At 43.1% G+C, this 20,068-nt stretch overlaps 1 protein-coding gene across 1 annotated transcript; it reads right to left on the bottom strand.

Moving 5' to 3' along the window:
• Positions 1-2,343: 2,343 nt before the first annotated feature.
• On the bottom strand, positions 2,344-15,148 carry LOC120018328 (zinc finger FYVE domain-containing protein 1-like). Its single transcript, XM_038961462.1, has 11 exons — positions 14,970-15,148; positions 9,125-9,629; positions 8,526-8,746; positions 8,199-8,305; positions 7,410-7,518; positions 7,063-7,160; positions 6,699-6,816; positions 6,171-6,341; positions 5,660-5,849; positions 5,088-5,186; positions 2,344-4,817 (listed from the first exon to the last, which is right to left on the bottom strand). Exons 1-11 carry the CDS (start codon positions 15,084-15,086, stop codon positions 4,585-4,587), a joined length of 1,968 nt encoding a protein of 655 aa, XP_038817390.1. The 5' UTR covers positions 15,087-15,148; the 3' UTR covers positions 2,344-4,584.
• Positions 15,149-20,068: the final 4,920 nt, after the last annotated feature.

Here is a 20,068-nt window from a genome sequence, read left to right on the forward strand (position 1 = left end):
CCGTTCTCCAGATCTGTGCCTCGACACAATCCTGTCTCGGCACTCTACAGACAATTTCTTCGACTTCATGGCTTGGTTTTTGCTCTGACATGCACTGTCAACTGTGGGACCTTTATATAGACAGGTGTGTGCCTTCCAAAATCATGTCAATCAATTGAATTTACCACAGGTGGACTCCAATCAAGTTGTAGAAACGTCTCAAGGATGATCAATGGAAACAGGATGCACCTGAGCTCAATTTCTAGTCTCATAGCAAAAGGTCTGAATACTTACATAAATATGGTATTCTGTTGTATATTTTTTATACATTTGCTAAAAAATGTAAAAACCTGTTTTCGCTTTGTCATTATAGGGTATTATGTGTAGATTGATGAGGGGAAACAATTATTTAATCCATATTAGAATAAGGCTGTAACGTAACAAAATTTTGAAAAAGTCAAGGGTTCTGAATACTTTCTGAAGGCACTGTATACCTATCTGCCCTTGCTGTCTCTGCCTGGCCGGTTCCCCTCTCTCCACTGGGATTCTCTGCCTCTAACCCTATTACAGGGGCTGAGTCACTGGCTTACTGGTGCTCTTTCATGCCGTCCCTAGGAGGGGTGCGTCACTTGAGTTGGTTGAGTCACTGACGTGATCTTCCTGTCTGGGTTGGCACCCCCCCTTGGTTTGTGCCGTGGCGGAGATCTTTGTGGGCTATACTCGGCCTTGTCTCAGGATGGTAAGTTGTTGGTTGAAGATATCCCTCTAGTGGTGTGGGGGCTGTGCTTTGGCAAAGTGGGTGGGGTTATATCCTTCCTGTTTGGCCCTGTCCGGGGGTATCATCGGATGGGGCCACAGTGTCTCCTGTCTCAGCCTCCAGTATTTATGCTGCAGTAGTTTATGTGTCAGGGGGCTAGGGTCAGTTTGTTATATCTGGAGTACTTCTCCTGTCTTATCCGGTGTCCTGTGTGAATTTAAGTATGCTCTCTCTAATTCTCTCCTTCTCTCTTTCTTTCTCTCTCTCGGAGGACCTGAGCCCTAGGACCATGCGTCAGGACTACCTGGCATGATGACTCCTTGCTGTCCCCAGTCCACCTGGCCGTGCTGCTGCTCCAGTTTCAACTGTTCTGCCTGCGGCTATGGAACCCTGACCTGTTCACCGGACGTGCTACCTGTCCCAGACCTGCTGTTTTCAACTCTCTAGAGACCGCAGGAGCGGTAGAGATACTCTTAATGATCGGCTATGAAAAGCCAACTGACATTTACTCCTGAGGTGCTGACTTGCTGCACCCTCGATAACTACTGTGATTATTATTAGACCATGCTGGTCATTTATGAACATTTGAACATCTTGGCCATGTTCTGTTATAATCTCCACCCGGCACAGCCAGGAGAGGACTGGCCACCCCTCATAGCCTGGTTCCTCTCTAGGATTCTTCCTAGGTTTTGGCCTTTCTAGGGAGTTTTTCCTAGCCACCGTGCTTCTACACCTGCATTGCTTGCTGTTTGGGGTTTTAGGCTGTTTCTGTACAGCACTTTGAGATATCAGCCGATGTACGAAGGGCTATATAAATAAATTTGATTTGTAAGCTACTTTATATTCATAATCAATCTATCGCTCATTTCCTGTTTATGTCTCAGCATTACATGGGAATTGTGGGTAATAATGTGTTCCTTCCATGAAGGAGGCATGTTTTCCACGAGGGGCATGAAACTCCTCATGGAATGGGCCAAATCCATTTATATACTGTAATTGGTCTGATTCAAGGAAATGGTTGTCATTTCATGGCTCTTAGTCTGATTACCACCCTGTTTTCTATGAGACACCTACACAGAAAAACAGACCAATCACCTTCACATGACCTTGGTCTTTCAGGAACTAGCCAATCTGTGGAATAAAATAGAGCGATGGTCCAGGGCGCTCCGTCAACAGAACCTCCACCTATGTTCCCAGGTCAGTACTTATACTTTCGCTCCACTGTGGCTGGTTTTATACGTCACATCAGTTCTTATGCAATTCAATTCTTTCTAGCTTGACCTGACATTTCTGAAGAAGGTCGAGGGTGGATAAATCCAGATGGAGGTTAGAGAAATTGCAGGGCTAATGGCCTATATGTACACAATGGAGACAACCTCTCTGCCAGACTGCTTTCTAGAGCCAGTACTGTTGGTGTCTGCCTGTCTATCCTCCTACTTACTGGCTGTGCTCCTTGTGGTGTCGTCTGAATGTACATTAGCAGTGCCCTTAGAGAAAGGTGTAGGTAAAACTAATGATGTAGCTATATGTAATATTCACATTCTATATACAGTATGAGATTACATTTACTTAATTGGGAGAGAAAAAAATACATCCCACTGGTCACACACTGTTTGAATTGTATTTTAATATACCTCTTTATTTAGGTTGTTGGCAGGACGTTGACACAATGACGTTGATTCAAACATACCATTTTAGTATCAACATTGAAACAAGGTCAAATAAAATGTCATATGAATCGTATGAAATTCAACAATTTCAACCACCCCAATATACTGTATATTGATTATAGGATGTGGAATTTACAATGCAATTTCAACATATACATAGTTCTGATGATTAGGTTGAAATTAGATTGATGTAACAACCTGTTAGTCAGGTTAAGTCATTGTAGAAGTTGAAGTTTTACCCTAATTTTAATGTTTACAACGCTGGTTAAAATGAGATGAAAACAGTACTGGTTGACTTTTTGTAAATCCAAATGTGTTTTCCACATCAAAATTGGTTGACAAATGAAGTTGAAACAACGTTGATTCATCCAGTGTGTGCCCAGTGGGATAGCTTAAATTCTTAAAAATTCAGACAAATCTGATAAAAAAAAAAAATCAAGATGGTCATATACACAGAATCTGATAGTATACACACATGGAATAAAACAATTGGTTATAACTATATAGAAAGCCAGTATTATAGGATCCAGTACTTAGTAAAGATCCCACATCAATGGACACTGGATAGATGAGATTACAAATAATCTGTGCTTTTCATCAGCAAGTGATGTGTACAAGTGTACTGTCATTCCAGGTTCAATGTTTGACGTGACTGAGCTGAAGTTGGCTAGCTAGGGACACGAACGTTATCCAGCCTGCATAGCAACCATTTTGTTTAGCAGAACAGACGACCGTCCTTTTGCATAGCAACTACGCAAAAAATTATTAACGACTGGTTCGCATCTGTAGCAACATGACCGAAAGAACCAAGCAGATTTCTGTCCGCGCTATATCTTCTGGTGGAAGAATGACATTTTATCTATTCACTTATCAAAATAAAGTTAATGTAAATATGTAAGTCATTGTTATTTTAATATGTTGGTAACAGATTTCTAAAAGCAATAAGGCATGCAAGGCAGTGCTGCGTCATGAATAGTCACAGGCAAATGGGTTGACTCCGCTGTCGCGTTGGGCCGAACGCCATTTACCTGTGACTGTATTCATGATACACCACTGCCTCTTGTGCCTTATCACTAACTAAACCCGCAGTATTCATTCAAAATGATGTGCTTGTTTCAAACATCAATGGATCCCAAAGGTGCCCACCTTTTAAGATAAGCAGAGCCTAAATTAACATACTATACCGCTTTCACACTAGTGAGCCGAGCCCAGCAGTACTGCACTGACCTGGTTAACAATCCACCCTAGTTGCTGGAACCATGCTGGAAAGGACAATGTCAAAGGAAAATACAAGCCAGGAGAGTATGGATGGGGTCAGCATGACAGTGTGAAAATGGGTACAAATGTAAACTGGAATGTCTGTATGTGACATCTTCATTCATTTTCCTGTCTTGTGCATCGACTCAAACCATGGCGCACTGCCTGAGATCGCATCAGGGAGGAAGATCATGTTGCGATGTCACTTCCGGTGTCTCCTCTTTGTCGGGTTACCATGGTTACAGGGATGTTACTCCTTGGCGTTGTCTGAGGCAAAGGCTTGGCTGACCACTACAGCCCACACCTGAATTAAAATCTAACCTAACTCATGAATGTTCAGCCATTCCCAACAGATAAGAATGATATTAAGACTGCCTCTGGTGCCTTATCACTAACTAAACCCTCAGTATTCATTCAAAATGATGTGCTTGTTTCAAACATCAATGGATCCCAAAGGTGCCCACCTTTTAAGATAAGCAGAGCCTAAATTAACATACAGACTGCCTCTTGTGCCTTATCACTAACAGAAAAGTTGTTTGGCTAATGTCTTTCGGTGCCGGCAGTGGGTAGTTTGGGTTGGGGGAGGGGGGGTGGGGGTTCTCTCAGTCTTCTACACTCAGTCATTTACAACTGTCTCGGCATTCCAGTTTTCAGAAGTCCAGTTCTTGTCCCGCTAGTCCAGTTCTTGTCCCTGGTTTTAGGCAGTCGATATCAGATGAGGCAGTCCCATGTTTAGAGTGCTACTCCAGGACATCAGTTGAATGCCTTCCCCACAGGACAGGGCTCACCTGGATTTTTCTCTTAAAGGTCAGTGGCTCATAGTGCACAGGGAGACAAAGATAAGCAACATGTAGTGTGCCGTGGCGTCTGACTAGATTTCAGATGCCCGGCAGAATAGTGTCCCTGGTCTCTGCCCTGACCTCACAGGCTGCCCTTGCGAATGGCGCAGCCGTCACAGACGCGGACAGGGTGGTCCCAGCCACGGGAGGGCACGGGGCGGCTCTTGGAGGAGCAACTGCTGCAGACGCCCTGGCCACACGCCCGGCAGTGGTGCTTGGACATACTGGGGGTGAAGGCTTTGCTGCACCTGTGGCACTGCACGATCTGGGGGTCGGGGACCCAGTAGTCAGGCCGGGCCACTCCTTTCACAAAGCCTGGAACATGGAGGACAGAGAGATAAATAAATAGCTCTCTTTATAAAGTAGTTGCCGTTGAGTCAGAGCAGAGGATAAAGACTGTGTAATCTTTGTGAATATAATATTAAAATGCTGTATCTTGTGGATTACTGTCTGCATACGCTGTAAAGTGTCTATGGTTTCCAAGTGTTTTTGTGAATACACAAAGACATGTATACTAGCTAGCTTTATTTGTGATGCGTTTCTCAAACACGACGCTGGCTCCAACATGACGCTAGCCATACTCACACAGCGGGTAGTCCACTGCAGTGGTGACCATGTCTAGAGTAGACTGGGCCACCTCTGTCACCCTGCGGGCCATCAGCCCCCGCGGCTCCACCACAGCCACTATAGGACACAGAGAGGGACCAACAGAGCCATCAGGACAACTGGAACACATTTTCTTTTAACCTCTATTCAACCAGGAAGTCCCTTGAGATGAGTCGTCTCTTTCTCGAGGGAGACATGAATGAACACTTACTATTCACTTCAAACACCTCGGTTGTCTCCCAAATGGAACCCTATTCCCTTTGTTAGTACTACTTTTGTCCAGAGTCCAAGTAAGTAAAGTAAGTAAGTCCTTGGCAAGTAAGCGTTGTCCGACCCAGAACGGCCCACCGTGGTCAAATGTAGTGCAGTATAAAAGGAACTGGGTGCCATTTGGGATGCAACCCTCATTCATTCATTACAAAATAATAATAATAATACATTTGACTAAAAACTGATCCTGAATCAGACTAAGAATGAGGTAACATCAGCTTGTACATTAACATCCATGACCAAACACTGATCCTAAATCAGACATTAGCTGGCATCCTGACCCTGGTTGGTGGTGTCGGTCCCTCCCTGGCGGTGGCAGGCGTCACAGACCCGGACCGGGGTGCTTCCCCAGCCCCTCTCGGGTACGGGCATCCTGCGGGTGGAGCAGGCCTGGCAGAAGCCCTCGCCACACGAACGACAGTGGTGCTTCCTCTCTACCTCCTCAAAGGGCTTCTTACAGAAGTGACACATCTGGGGGACAGGGACAGAGCACAATAATGATTAGAATGTCAAGAGCCAGTAGTCAAAACTATACTATACACTCAACCATACAACTCTGTTCAGTGCAACATTTGAGAATTACAACAGCCGAGTATTGATTTCATTCACTATAATGATATATTGGGTTTAGAACTAACGCTGCATCCTTTTGGTATTTGGGCACTGGGTCTATTGCCTCAATAAAAACAGCTATTCTTAGGGCTCTGCTATCTCTTCAAAAAGCCTGTGAGTGTGTTGCTGGTCTAGATGCCGTGTTGCTGGTTCGATGATGCTGTGAGAGGGATGACTCACGGTGATGTCCGCGTTGGGTCTCCAATAGAGCGGGGCCACCTGGTCAGTGAGCCAGGACGTGACAGCCTTGGTGGGACCCGTGCTGTACTCCGACACAGACTGGATCACAAAGTTCATCCCATCCAGCATCCTCTGGGCCGCATTCTGGTGGTCTGTCAGGAAGGCCTCAGACTGGACACACAAAGACAGGGAGAGCAACGGTCAGATGGAGGCCATCTTTGAATGCATTTGATATACATGTTGGCAGTACGTGTTCATCCATTCAGAACTGATGATGACTGACACATTGAAGGACAGTGTGCAGAGTTGACGTTGCCAGTGCAAGTAACATCATCTTTATTAACCTTTGACAGGTAACATACTTTGAAAGTGAAATATATTCCAGAGACTTTGCGCATATATTACAACCTGCTGTCTCAAATGCCTCTAAATATTCTCACTGATACTTCAATTGAGCTTGAGTGACTGTTTGCATGTTGTGCCAGTCAGTACAACGAGGAGTGTGTTGGACTAGGAAGCTCTGCTCACCCCGTCCCAGACGTGTTTGACCTCGGGCCGCACCACGCCGCTCTCTGGGTCCTGGTTGCCCAGCCAGTACTGTCGGCTGCGGTAGATGATGCCACAGCTGCCACACTCCAGGACATACCTGGCAGGACAGGGGCACCGTGGTGGGGGAAAGGATGAGAGGGGGAGGAAAGATATAGTGAATTGGCTTCGATGGCAGAGTGGATTCCATGTTTGGACGTGTGTGTATATCTGTGTATGAGTGGTACTTCATTGAATGGATTCGAGAGCCCTGGTTGAAAGGGACATCTTTAATGCCATCATAAAAGTTCGTGTGTGGTGTGTGTGTCTCAGTGTCTGCAGAGTTCAGATTACGTCGGCAACTCACCCAGACCAGGCGTACTTCGCCAGCCCAAACCAGGGGTTGTCTGTGGAGGCTGAGGTTTTAGGGATGACAATAACCTCCCTGCCCCCCTCATAGCACCTCTGTGTGGGTAGGACCAGATCAGGGAGAGCACACACAACATATGATTACGGCTAAGTTCATGCATTTGGCTTGTACTACAAAACTGTTCAACATCATCTCCACAGGATTCAATCCTATATCGTATATAGAAGAACACTACTGTCAACTTTCTTTTCAGATCACATGAATAAGTCTTTATTGCTTTCAACTGAGCGTAATTTCTCTCTCATGTCCCGTCACAGACATAGACCATATGTGAAATGTCTTACCTTGCAGATGAGGACCTTGTTGTTGTACTGGTGAGCGTACTGACACAGTCCGTCTGCCAGGTGAGGGACCCTGTCTCTGAGATGGTTCATCCCGTTCTTACAGCGGATACTGAGGGGAAAGAGAACAAGGAAAACCCCTATACAAATCAGAAGGACGGTTGAATCCCTCCATCACAAACCTAACATCCAAGTTACTTGTGTAAACCGTGAAGGTGTACAGAAAATATTTGGCTGAACATCTGTGAATAACACTCCATGTTGGTGGATGGCCAAAAGGCGTTTCTCCTTCTCTCCTAGCGGCTTAACACGTTAGACGTGCATCATAACACATTTGTAACAGGGACAAACAAGGCTTTATACTCAAGCAGTGAGAGCCTGTTAAACCAATACCTATTTCTGGATATGAACACCAATCAGTGTGTTTAGGGAAAATATTTGGTTTCTAATCTAGTTCAAATTTCCCAAGTGAAAGAAGACAATGCGCTGTACAGAATGAATACCCATAGAGAGGTATGATATCCATATGACAAACCAACTCTTATGCTTCCTTTGTGGCAACCCATCTGGGAGGGACACATATCCTAGCACTATTTGCTCGCGTGCAGCATGTGAATACACCATTCATTAGTGCACACTGTATCAAAACGTTCTGCAATGGAAAATGGTTTGCAACAAAAACGAGAGCTTCTATTGGACAATTTCAGGTTAGTCCCTCCCCATTTACTTTTGATTCATGTGATAGAGTTATTCTGAGCAGATACATGCAGAAGATGCAGGTAAGTCACTTACTTGCAGCTGAGGCAGACTGAAGAGCAGGTGAAGTATTCGTCAGGGAAGAAGGAGTAGAGGGGGATCTTGTCGTCAAAGATCTCCCCACAGAACCTGTCACTCAGGGCCTGGAGAGGAGGGGAGAAGGAGAGAGAGATGAGGAAACCAAGGGGTGGAAAGGGAGGAGCCAAGCAGGGCCATGAGGTCAAAAACAAACAATCAGTGGGTTTTGGAAAGTCCTATTTACCCAGACAAGCACCCAATTCCCATTAGCATTCACTAGTACTGGCATTACCTGTCTATCGAACAAATGAATTATGCGACAATGCAAAGAGATATCACACAGACCTGCAAGGCGCTGAAGACGATGACCGGTTGGCGGGGCGATCGTGTGGCAGTGTTCCTGACTTGCTGGCGTACAGCCTCCAGGAGCAGAGAGTAGTTAGTCGGTGGAGTGATGGTCTGTGTGCCCACGTACTGCACTGAGCTGAAGGCCTCTGTACCCAGGCCCAGGTCATGGAAGCGCCTCTGGAGCTGAGTGTCTGCATAGCCAGGGACATCTGTTCGCTCTGTGGGAACAAAGTAGGACATCGTCATGGGTTGAGTTCACACACCCAACTGACTGCTGTGTAAATGGTGGATGTGACTGAAGTAGCTGGGGAACCTGTATCTGTGGGTGTCTCAGCCAGTGTGACGGTTAAGTATGATTCTGACCGTACATAAGAAAATGTTGGTGTGTTGTTGTTCATTTCAATAATAAAAATGGATGTTATTTATCCCTAAGGGGCAATTACTTTGGGCAGATGAGTCTGCAACATGACAGCATACCCCAGCCATACCACAATGTGTTGCCTAACAACTCAGGAGCAAAATGTTGTGTGATGCATGCATAGAAACAGATGATTGCATGTGGTGCATGTTAGTGACTGGGCCTCTCCTGTACATACCATGGCCCAGTAGCTGGGTGTGGGTGGTCTCCTGGAACACGATGACCGCCGGCCCCAGGGAGGAGAGGGGAACGTCCATGCCACAGCGGCTGGAGAGGGCGCGCAGCTCGGGGGTGAAGTGCTTCAGGTAGGCCCCTGAGGCGCTGCTTAGGAACTGGAACATGTCGTTGTGCAGCCTCTCGGCCCGCGTGCGGTACACCACCACGTCCGATACGGCCAGTACCTTCAGCAGCAGACGCATGCGCTGGTTCTGGTTGGCCGCCGCCCCCAGCAGGCCCTCTGTGTCCAAAGCCACAAGGCCCAGCCCGGGGTCAAAGGCGGCCCACACGCCCACCGTGCAGGAGCTGGGGGACTTGGAGGTGTAGAACACGGTATCCCCGCCAAACAGGATGTGGTTGAGGGTGTGGGACTTGCCGTCGCCCGTGTTGCCGAAGATGGAGAGGACCTTGACGCCCTGCATGTCCCCGCAGCCCAGCCTCTCCAGGAACTGAGCCTCATCATGGACCTGGATTAATGTTGGAGAGGATGGGAGATCAAACTATGTTATAGGCAGCTGTAAGATGTTATGTTGTCAGATTCATGCCAAATTACTTTACCTGTAGGAGCAATTTTGGCTTACTTATGTGGTTGTTGTGTTGTGTATATAGTTTGTCTATATTTATTCAATTTAATGTGAACACTAGAGGGCACTATATCGACTTGGGCTATGGGTCAAATGTATATGCACACAGGTGACCAGGAAGTATGGATGCACAGAGGTATGGAGAGAATACATGCAGATGTAATTACCGTAGGTGCATATTTTTAGTTCTAATGTGTTAATGGTGAGCAGGGTAAGAACAACCACATAAATAGGACAAAATGGCTCCTACATTACCATTTGGCCTAACAATGATGTTATGAAAGAAGGTAACTTTACACTGACTATAGTGATTAGTAGTCACAAGGCTCAACCTTACCCTTATTCGTGACTCAAATTGCATTTCATTACATTGAACGATTGCATGTCCCCTTTAGCATTGCGAAGAAAATGTCCCGACGATACCCAAATCATCTGTTTAAATGCAAATAAGCCTCGCACGCGTTCCAGTTTTTGAAACATTTGGAATTAGAACTTAACATTCATATAAGCGAGATTTTTTTATTCTAATACACAAGATACTTACAGTATGACGTTTTAGGAAAGTTGCAAAAAACTATCAAAGAAATGCATACAAAGATAACGCCAAACCATTCCACCTGTCAGCCTCCACATCCCCCCTTCACAACCAGAAACCATGCCTCCCACACCAGCAGTGCTGCCTGCCAGTAGTAATCTGCCATTATTTATTGAGAGATTCAAGGGGCTATCATCATTAAGTAAAATAAGATGTTCTTTTTTTTCTTTGCCCCAGAAGCATATAACTGCAAGGCACTCCAACATCAATGTGCTTACCTGATGTCGGGGACACAGTGAACAGTTGGGGCCAATTTCAACGTTAAACGTTTCCTTGGTGTTAAATAGAGTCTGTGAACAAACTTAAAATGTATAAGTTGATGGTTCGGTTTACGGGATGCGAAGGTCACATTTTTCCATATTCTGTTCCAGTTAAAGGGTTGTTCAGATTCAATTAGATCTGTGGACCATACTTTTTAATGGCTAGCTCAGAATATGAGCTTTCCAAAAGTTGTTTATATATTATAGCAATCAGTCCTTTCGGGAGCCCAGATCATTTTTTAAATAAATCCCATCATTGGATGGTTCCGTAATTGGATTTCCTAAGGGACTCCATAGGCCAGCATGGCTGACCTACGTTGTAAATACAGAAGAAAATGTGTTTCCTGGTAATGTGTACGCATCTTTCAAATCTTGGAATGTTCTCAAACCATTGCTGTCCATGATATCGGTAAGGATTCCACATTTGGACCATTGTGGGGGATGCAAAAGGCCGCCCTCCAGATCACAAGGCATTACTGTGAAATATTGGCGTATAGGCATGCCATTTTGATTCCCAGTTACATTGCTTTTCAATTTTGCACCAAACAGAAATTGTGTGAGCAATAATAAGCCCAAAGCATAGTTTACATTATTTAAGGGATACTGTATATTAGTGAAGACCACCTCTTCCAGGGCAATAGGCAACACCATATGTCTCTATACTCAGCCGGGGGAGCAGAAGAATCACGTCTAAACCAGTTTAGGATGGGACGTAAATACAATTTAAAGTTTGGTACGGATAGTCCTCCTACGTCTTTCCCTCTCTGTAAATGTGTTCATTTGATCCTGAATCGTTTACCTTGCCATATACATTTTTAAACCGCACTATGAATTTCATCCCAACAGACAGAACGGGGAACAATGGGAAGCATTGAACTACAGAAATTCAGCGGTAGCTATATATTTTAGCAACTGTGTTATTATTTCATCTGACTTTTTTTCTCAATTCATATTGAATTGATTTGAGCATTCTGTTAAAGTTTCTGGATATGGTTTTATCTAAAGGAAGGAAATATATCTACTCCCAAATACTTAAGATGAGAAATGATTGGTAGAGATGGAGTCCTGAGATGGTAGACCTCAGAAGGAATACAGTCCTATCCAAGTGATGTGCCTTTATTTATGCTATCCAAAAGCTTTTGAGTTCACTGAGAGAGATTTAGGCTCCCAGCAAGGTGGCTTCTTCTGTTGAGAGAAGAGGAGTTCTTCATTCTTCTAGAAAGGCCTTAATCTGGCTTGGTGTGGATTTACAATCAGAGGTGTACAGTTCTTTATAGAAGCGGGAGAATCTGATATTGAATCTGAATCAGGGGATTTACTAGTTGCTATATCAGCTAATTGATCATTACTGCGTAGCTTGTTGGCCAGTAAATGACTGGGACGATTACCATGTAAGTAATGGTTGAGTCTTACTCGACGGATGGCAAATTCTACTCTCTGTCTTATCGATAAGATGAAGTTGTGTCTTGACTTTGGAAAGAGTAATAGATACCTGGTCTGAAAAGAGTGTTTGTTGAGAACACTAACACAGTTAACAACATTTACAAATCTGATGTTTTCTTTCATTGTGATTTAACTCTGTTGCATTATTATTAGTAGTAATAAAACCTTTGCTGAATTTTTACTGATTATTACGAATTAATTTAGTTCAATGTCAAATTGATCACAATATGTCGGATTCTGACATTTGCAGTGGTAATAAGTGTTGGTCAGACAAGCTCATGTCGAATTTCTATTTTCTTAATTAAAGAAACTAGAGGTGTAGATAGTAGTATGACATCGATTTGTGAAAATTGTTTATGCCTGTTTGAATAGAAAGTGTACTCTTTCGCTTAAGGATGATGTGCTCGCCAGGCCTCAATGAGGTTGTAATCAGAGAGTATATGCTGGAGAGACTTGGTTGCATGTGGATTGTAGTTGGTCTTATTAGATATTTCCCACATCCAAAATACCATTCATGTCTGTCCCAATAACCAGATGGAATTCAGTTAACTCTAACAATATGCTGTTCAGAGAATCAAAAAATGTAGGATCATATAAAAAAAATTGTGTACACATTAATAAAGGTAATTTTCTTTCCATTATGGATACATTTTAGGAAAGTGATTCTGCCTTCTTGGTCTTCCCCTTAACCCAGGATGGTGATTTTGAGTTTCTTATGTGTCATTGTGATTCTGCATTCTATGAGTCCTTTTGGAGCAGGTGTGTTTCTAGGAGCATTACTATATCTACATGGTTTCTTGATAGGATATCAAGACACCCAGAACATTTAATACGACAGTTTAGGCTTTTCAAATTCATCCCTCCCTGGACTCTACAAGGGTTCGAAAGCGTTCCACACGGACGCTGGTCCATGTTGACCCCAATGCTTCCCACAGGTGTGTCAAGTTGGCTGGATGTCCTTTGGGTGGGTGACCATTCTTGATACACACGGGAAACCGTTGAGCGTGAGAAACAGCCGCGTTGCATTCCTTGACACACTCAACCCGGTGCACCTGGCACCTACTACCATACCCTGTTCAAAAGCACTTAAATATTTAATACAAATAAAATGTGATTTGATTCACACTGAATTGCACACATACGCAACCCATGTCTCAATTGTCTCGAGGCTTAGAAATCCTTCTTTAACTAGTGAATTTAATAAGTGACATGAATAAGGGATCATAGCGTTCAACTGGACTCACCTTGTCAGTCTGTAATGGAAAGAGCAGGTGTTCCTAACATTTTGAACACTCAGTGTATGTACTCTATACTATGTACAAAAAACATGAAGATGTATTTGTGGGAACACTGCTGCCAACCGAGACTACACTTCCTCCCCTCCATATTCAGCTTCAAACGACCCCAATGGAGCATAACTGGGACGGAAGTTTAGTACCTCAACTGGTGGCTGACGGCTGTACTTTTGATAATTATGTCGGGTGCAAACAGGATGCAACATTGCTAAACTGCATACAGTATGTGTACATTTTGTATTTGAAAGATTCTTTCTCCTTGATGTGAAAGTTCCAACGGTTTCCAAAACTATATTGCAAGCAAGGATTATTCATGTTTCTAAATGTTAAAACAAGAGTGTCGGAATTGTAGTTCATTGATCCAGGTGTGGTCCTGATGTTCAATTGTGAACTCAAGGGCTGGGTAGCTAGCCACAGCCTCTTGGGCTCTAGAGAGCTAGGCTCAATCCTACAAGACAGTTAATTAGCTTCAGTCTAGACTTGCGTGTGGCTAGCTGCTTTTAGCAAAACGGGTCTATTTACATACACTAGTGTTGCTCCCAATTGTATTGGGTTGCACAAAAACAGTACACAGGAAGCCAGAAGTTATATACAATTCCATTTCAACGGTGCTGGTGGGCAGGATGGTTTGTGATTATGGTGGTGGGAATTTGAGACAGAATATCTAAAGGATTGTATTATTAAACAGGCTTTACAAATGTGGGTCTGTTGATGACCCACTTCCTCTCTGCATACCTCTAGTCAAAAAGATAATTTCGATATTCTGTCTCAAATACCCCCCCAGTCGTAGTGACCAACCATCCTAACCACCGGTGCAGTAAGTCAAAATGGAATTGCATTTAACTTCCGGAATACCTGCGGACCGTTTTTGTGCAACCCAATATAACTGGGATCAACATGTATGTAAATACACAATCGTTGCTAAAAGCAGCTAGAGTTTGGTGTGTGATTCATTCAGCCTGATTCATTGGGGACTTTCCTGAAAGGAAACAAATAATACCAGTCATGCTGACAGACCATAGAACTAGATAGAGGGCTAATACTTATATGTGCCATTATAGTGTCTGTGATAGTATGGGCAGCGCCATCGAGGCTACAACCCATAGGAACTCCCACCCAGTTGACTACTTTAAAATGGCGGAATCCCACAATGGCGCTGCCCATGTTAAAATGGCCCTTTGGCCACTAGAGGCCTCTATAATTATCTATGTAACAGACATCAGGGTATAATACTCCTGCCCTTTTGAAAACGAACCATCTTTAACGTTAACATCGACTAGGTAGTCATACTTACATGGCTAAAGTTCCTTTCAAGTTAACTGCGCGTCGACCATTTCGACGAAATTGCTAAAACAAGAATAGCCTACTAGTACTGTTCAATGGCTAACATTACCCGTCGTACGGCAGTAAGGTTAGACGAGGCCCATGTCAAAATAATGAGTAACGATAGCTAAGTAACACCGTAGTTGGCTGTTAGTTGTGCAAGACGGGATGGCAACGTGATATATTTAATTTTATTAACACAAACTTGACAACTGGCTAATGTAACCCTTTGGCCAACCAGATGGGCTTTGTTTTCATTCTGCCTAACGTTAACGTTAGTTGCGTGCTAGAAAATCGACGTCGTTACCTGTAGATTTTCTTGTTCGTCAACCAAAAGAAAACTCCGACCATTTTCCGAGTGTTCTTCTGTTTTTATGTGACAAAGCGATACCTCCTCCATTTCTTTCATTAGTACTTCGGACATTGTTATTAAACCATCCCTGGCCTGACGGTAGCAGCAACTTCCCCCACTCCCGACAACAACAATACAACGCATGGATTGGCGAGGGAGGAGCCATCAGCAATAGAACACGGAAAAGACTACGTAGTTACGTGAGGAGCATTCTGTCGTATGCTCAGCAGCAGCACCATCTTGTGGTGAATATGCAAGTTGACACGATTAGTGAAAACCACTGAACGCGAGGGAAGAGAGCACAAAATTAAATGCTGGACCGTTTAGAGTCGAAATAGCATAATACAAAATCCCCATACGAATCCGTCTGTTTAATCTAGAGATATCTGTTTTTTTGCATGGGCTGCGTCTCAATTTACTGCGTCCGCTGATGTCAAGCCTTCCTTATCTGCGGTGAAAGGTGGCAGAGCTACAGCAGTGTTTGTCAGACCATGAGACTTCCCAAAAATCGGTCTTCTCACGAAAACATCTGGAGCGTTCAAACGGTTATAAACCCTAACTATTATGACCCCTTTGTGGAAAGTAGAGTAGCCTACATGTCGGGTTTGCTCTAGGACGCCCACAAGCCTCAAAAGACTCATCTGAAGGTAGCCCGGTACCAGTTTTAAAAAATGAATGGAAGTATTGTATACATTAAATGTATGTCAATCATTTTTGTTTTACAAATCATTTCTTGATCTTTCTTATCTCTGAGATATAGGAAAGACACTTCAAAATAAAACAAACATATTTGTTTCCTCGAATATTTTTTTAACATATTTTTTGATAACTAAAGGGGTCCTAAAATTCTAAATCAAATAGCTAAATGTTCCTTGTTATAACAATCTTAAAACAAATCCATATGTTAGCTTACCTGCTTCAGGTGATAGAAATCTGAACAAACTACCAGTGCTTTGAAAAGGAGATTTAATTATACTTTGTGGATATATTGTCTCACATTCCTACCGCCAAAAGGACCAACCGCACAGACAATCGGCAAAGTACGTTAAAATATAATTTTATTCAACATTCTGGCTTGTTGAGGTCGTGAGAGGAAACTTTGGAATAGTTTGGATTGGAATATGTTTCCATACAAAAGTATGTGGACACCCCCCTGGCAATTTCAGCCAGACCCGTTGCTGACAGGGGTATACATTTATATTTATATATATATATATATATATATATATATTTGTTTTATTGAACCTTTATTGAACTAGCCAAGTCAGTTAAGAACAAATTCTTATTTACAACGATGGCCTACCAAAATGCAAAAGGCCTCCTACGGGGACAGGGGCTGGGATTAAAAATACAAATAAATTAAATCAAATTATAGAACAAAACACATATTACGACAAGAGAGACAACACAACACTACATAAATAGAGACCAAAGACGACAACAGAGTGGCAGCAACACAACATGACAACAACATGGTAGCAAAACAACATGGCAGCAGCAGAACATGGTAGCAGCACAAAACATGGTACAAACATTATTGGGCACAGACAACAGCACAAAGGACAAGGTAGAGACAACAATACATCATGCAAAGCAGCCACAACTGTCAGTAAGAATGTCCATGATTGAGTCTTTGAATGAAGAGATTGAGATAAAACTGTCCAGTGTGAGTGTTTGTTGCAGCTCGTTCCAGTCGCTAGCTGCAGCGAACTGAAAAGACGAGCGACCCAGGGATGTGTGTGCTTTGGGGACATTTAACAGAATGTGACTGGCAGAACGGGTGTTGTATGTGGAGGATGAGGGCTGCAGTAGATATCTCAGATAGGGGGGAGTGAGGCCTAAGAGGGTTTTATAAATAAGCATCAACCAGTGGGTCTTGCGACGGGTATACAGAGATGCCCAGTTTACAGAGGAGTTTAGAGTGCAGTGAAATGTCTTATAAGGAGCATTGGTGGAAAATCTGATGGCCGAATGATAAAGAACATCTAGCCATTCGAGAGCACCCTTACCTGCCGATCTATAAATTATGTCTCCGTAATCTAGCATGGGTAGGATGGTCATCTGAATCAGGGTTAGTTTGGCAGCTTGGGTGAAAGAGGAGTGATTACGATAGAGGAAACCAAGTCTAGATTTAAACTTTAGCCTGCAGTTTTGATATGTGCTGAGAGAAGGACAGTGTACTGTCTAGCCATACTCCCAAGTACTTGTATGAGGGGACTACCTCAAGCTCTGAACCCTCAGAGGTAGTAATCACACCTGTGGGGAGAGGGTCATTCTTCTTACCAAACCACATGACCTTTGATTTGGAGGTGTTCAGAAGTTAAGTTTAACACAAGTTGAGCACGCAGCCATGCAATCTCCACAGACAAACATTGGCAGTAGAATGGCCTTACTGAAGAGCACAGTGACTTTCAACATGGCCCTGTCATAGGATGCCACCTTTCCAACAAGTCAGTCCGTCAAATTTCTGACCTGCTAGAGCTGCCCCCGGGGCAACTGTAAGTGCTGTTATTGTGAAGTGGAAACGTTTAGGAGCAACAACGGGTCTGCGAAGTGGTAGGTCACACAAGCTAAAAGAACTTGACCGCCGAATGCTGAAGCCCGTACAAATCGCCTGTCTTCGGTTGCAACACTCACTACCGAGTTCCAAAATGCCTCTGGAAGCAACGTCAGCACAAGAACTGTTCGTCGGGAGCTTCATCAAATGGGTTTCCATGGCCGCACACAAGCAGCAGCACACAAGCCTAACATCAACATGCGCAAAGCCAAGTGACGGTTGGAGTGGTGTAAAGCTCACCGCCATTGGACACTGGAGCAGTGAAAACATGTTCTCTGGAGTGATGAATCACGCAGATGCCAGGAGAACGCTACCTGCCCGAATGCATAGTACCAACTGTAAAGTTTGGTGGAAGAGGAATAATGGTATTTCATGGTTCTGGCTAGGCCCCTTAGTTCCAGTGAAGGGAACTGTAACAGTTTGGGGAAGGCCCTTTCATATTTCAGCATTCCAATGCCCCTGTGCACAAAGCGAGTTCCATACAGAAATGGTTTGTCTAAATCAGTGTGGAAGAACTTGACTGGCCTGCACAGAATCGTGACATCAACCCCATCGAACACCTTTGGGATGAATTGGAACGCTGACTGCAAGCCAGGCCTAATCGCCCAACATCAGTGCCTGACCTCAATAATGATCTTGTGCCTGAATGGAAGCAAGTCCCTGCAGCAATGTTCCAACATCTAGTGGAAAACCTTCCCAGAAGAGTGGAGGCTGTTAAAGCAGCGAAGGGGGGACCAACTCCATATTAATGCCCATGATTTTAGAATGAGATGTTCGACGAGCAGGTGTCCACATATTTTTGGTCATGTAGTGTAGTTTGATACTTGTATCAGCAAAGAACAATCAATAAAACCAAGGTAAACCGTAGACACTGCAGCCCAAAGCTTGGTGAAACCAAGGTAAAAAGCTGTGACTGATGTTAGTGATTGCAGTTACAGCCTTTTTCCTTGGTTTCACTGTAATTGTTTTTGCAGTTACTGCAAAAATGACCCCCCATTTTCTCCATAACACAACACAATGGAGGCAATATATTTTTCCACATGATAAAGCATGTATTGAATGTATCAAAAATGTCAGTAACACATTTTTGACCAAATGTGCAGTTAATGCTCTTTTGCTTGGTATGACATGCACTCCACAGTAAATTCAGAACATTTTGTGCCTGGGTATATTTTTTTGGAATAGTCCTTCCATAGACTGAACTTGCTAATGTTCATTAAATATTTGTTAACAGAGATGTACAGTTGAAGTCGGAAGTTTACATACACCTTAGTCAAGTACATTTAAACTCAGTTTTTCACAATTCCTGACATTTAATCAGAGAAAAGAATCCCTGTCTTAGGTCAGTTAGGGTCACCACTTTATTTTAAGAATGTGAAATGTCAGAAAAATAGAGAATTATTTCTTTCAGCTTTTATTTCTTTCATCACATTCCCAGTGGGTCAGAAGTTTACATACACTCAATTAGTATTTGGTAGCATTCCCTTTAAATAGTTCTAGTTGGTCCCAATCCCGGATCCGGGAGCACCCTCATCAGTAAAAAAGCTGACTAGCATAGCCTAGCATAGCGCCACAAGTAAATACTAGCATCTAAATATCATGAAATCACAAGTCCAAGACACCAGATGAAAGATACACATCTTGTGAATCCAGCCATCATTTCTGATTTTTAAAATGTTTTACAGGGAAGACACAATATGTATTTCTAACAGCTAACCACGATAGCAAAAGACACAACTTTTTTTCCCCACCATTTTTTTACTGCATAGGTAGCTAACACAAATTCGACCAAATAAAGATATAAATAGTCACTAACCAAGAAACAACTTCATCAGATGACAGTCTGATAACATATTTATTGTATAGCATATGTTTTGTTCGAAAAATGTGCATATTTCAGGTATAAATCATAGTTTTACATTGCAGCCACCATCACAACTCTCACCAAAGCAACTAGAATAACTACAGAGAGCAATGTGAATTACCTAAATACTCATCATAAAACATTTATGAAAAATACACAGCGTACAGCAAATGAAAGACAAAGATCTTGTGAATCCAGCCAATATTTCAGATTTTTTAAGTGTTTTACAGCGAAAACACAATTTAGCATTATATTAGCTTAGTACAATAGCCAACCACACAGCAGCATTGATTCATGCACGTTAGCGATAGCGAATAAACCAGCAAAAGATATTAAATTTTTCACTAACCTTCTCAAAACTTCATCAGATGACAGTCCTATAACATCATATTACACAATACATTTATTGTTTGTTCGAAAATGTGCATATTTAGCGGCACAAATCGTGGTTATACAATGAGAATAGTAGCCAAGCTGCCAACAAAATGTCGGGAGAAATCTTGGGAGAGGCACCTAATCTAATCAATAACTAATCATAAACTTGACTAAAAAATACAGGTTGGACAGCAAATGAAAGATACATTAGTTCTTAATGCAACCGCTGTGTTAGATTTTTAAAATTAACGTTACTAC

The sequence above is a fragment of the Salvelinus namaycush genome, chromosome 23, assembly GCF_016432855.1.
Source record: "Salvelinus namaycush isolate Seneca chromosome 23, SaNama_1.0, whole genome shotgun sequence".
NCBI classification, from domain to species: domain Eukaryota; kingdom Metazoa; phylum Chordata; class Actinopteri; order Salmoniformes; family Salmonidae; genus Salvelinus; species Salvelinus namaycush.

Bases quoted from the DNA above. Each gene is read 5' to 3' on its own strand.
- LOC120018328 (XM_038961462.1), bottom strand. From the start codon at position 15,086: ATGTCCGAAGTACTAATGAAAGAAATGGAGGAGGTATCGCTTTGTCAC. The intron at 8,747-9,124 runs GTATGTACAGGA...TTGTTCCCACAG, and splicing joins CACCCAGCTACTGGGCCATG to AGCGAACAGATGTCCCTGGC. The intron at 4,818-5,087 runs GTGAGTATGGCT...TCCATGTTCCAG, and splicing joins TGCAGTGGACTACCCGCTGT to GCTTTGTGAAAGGAGTGGCC.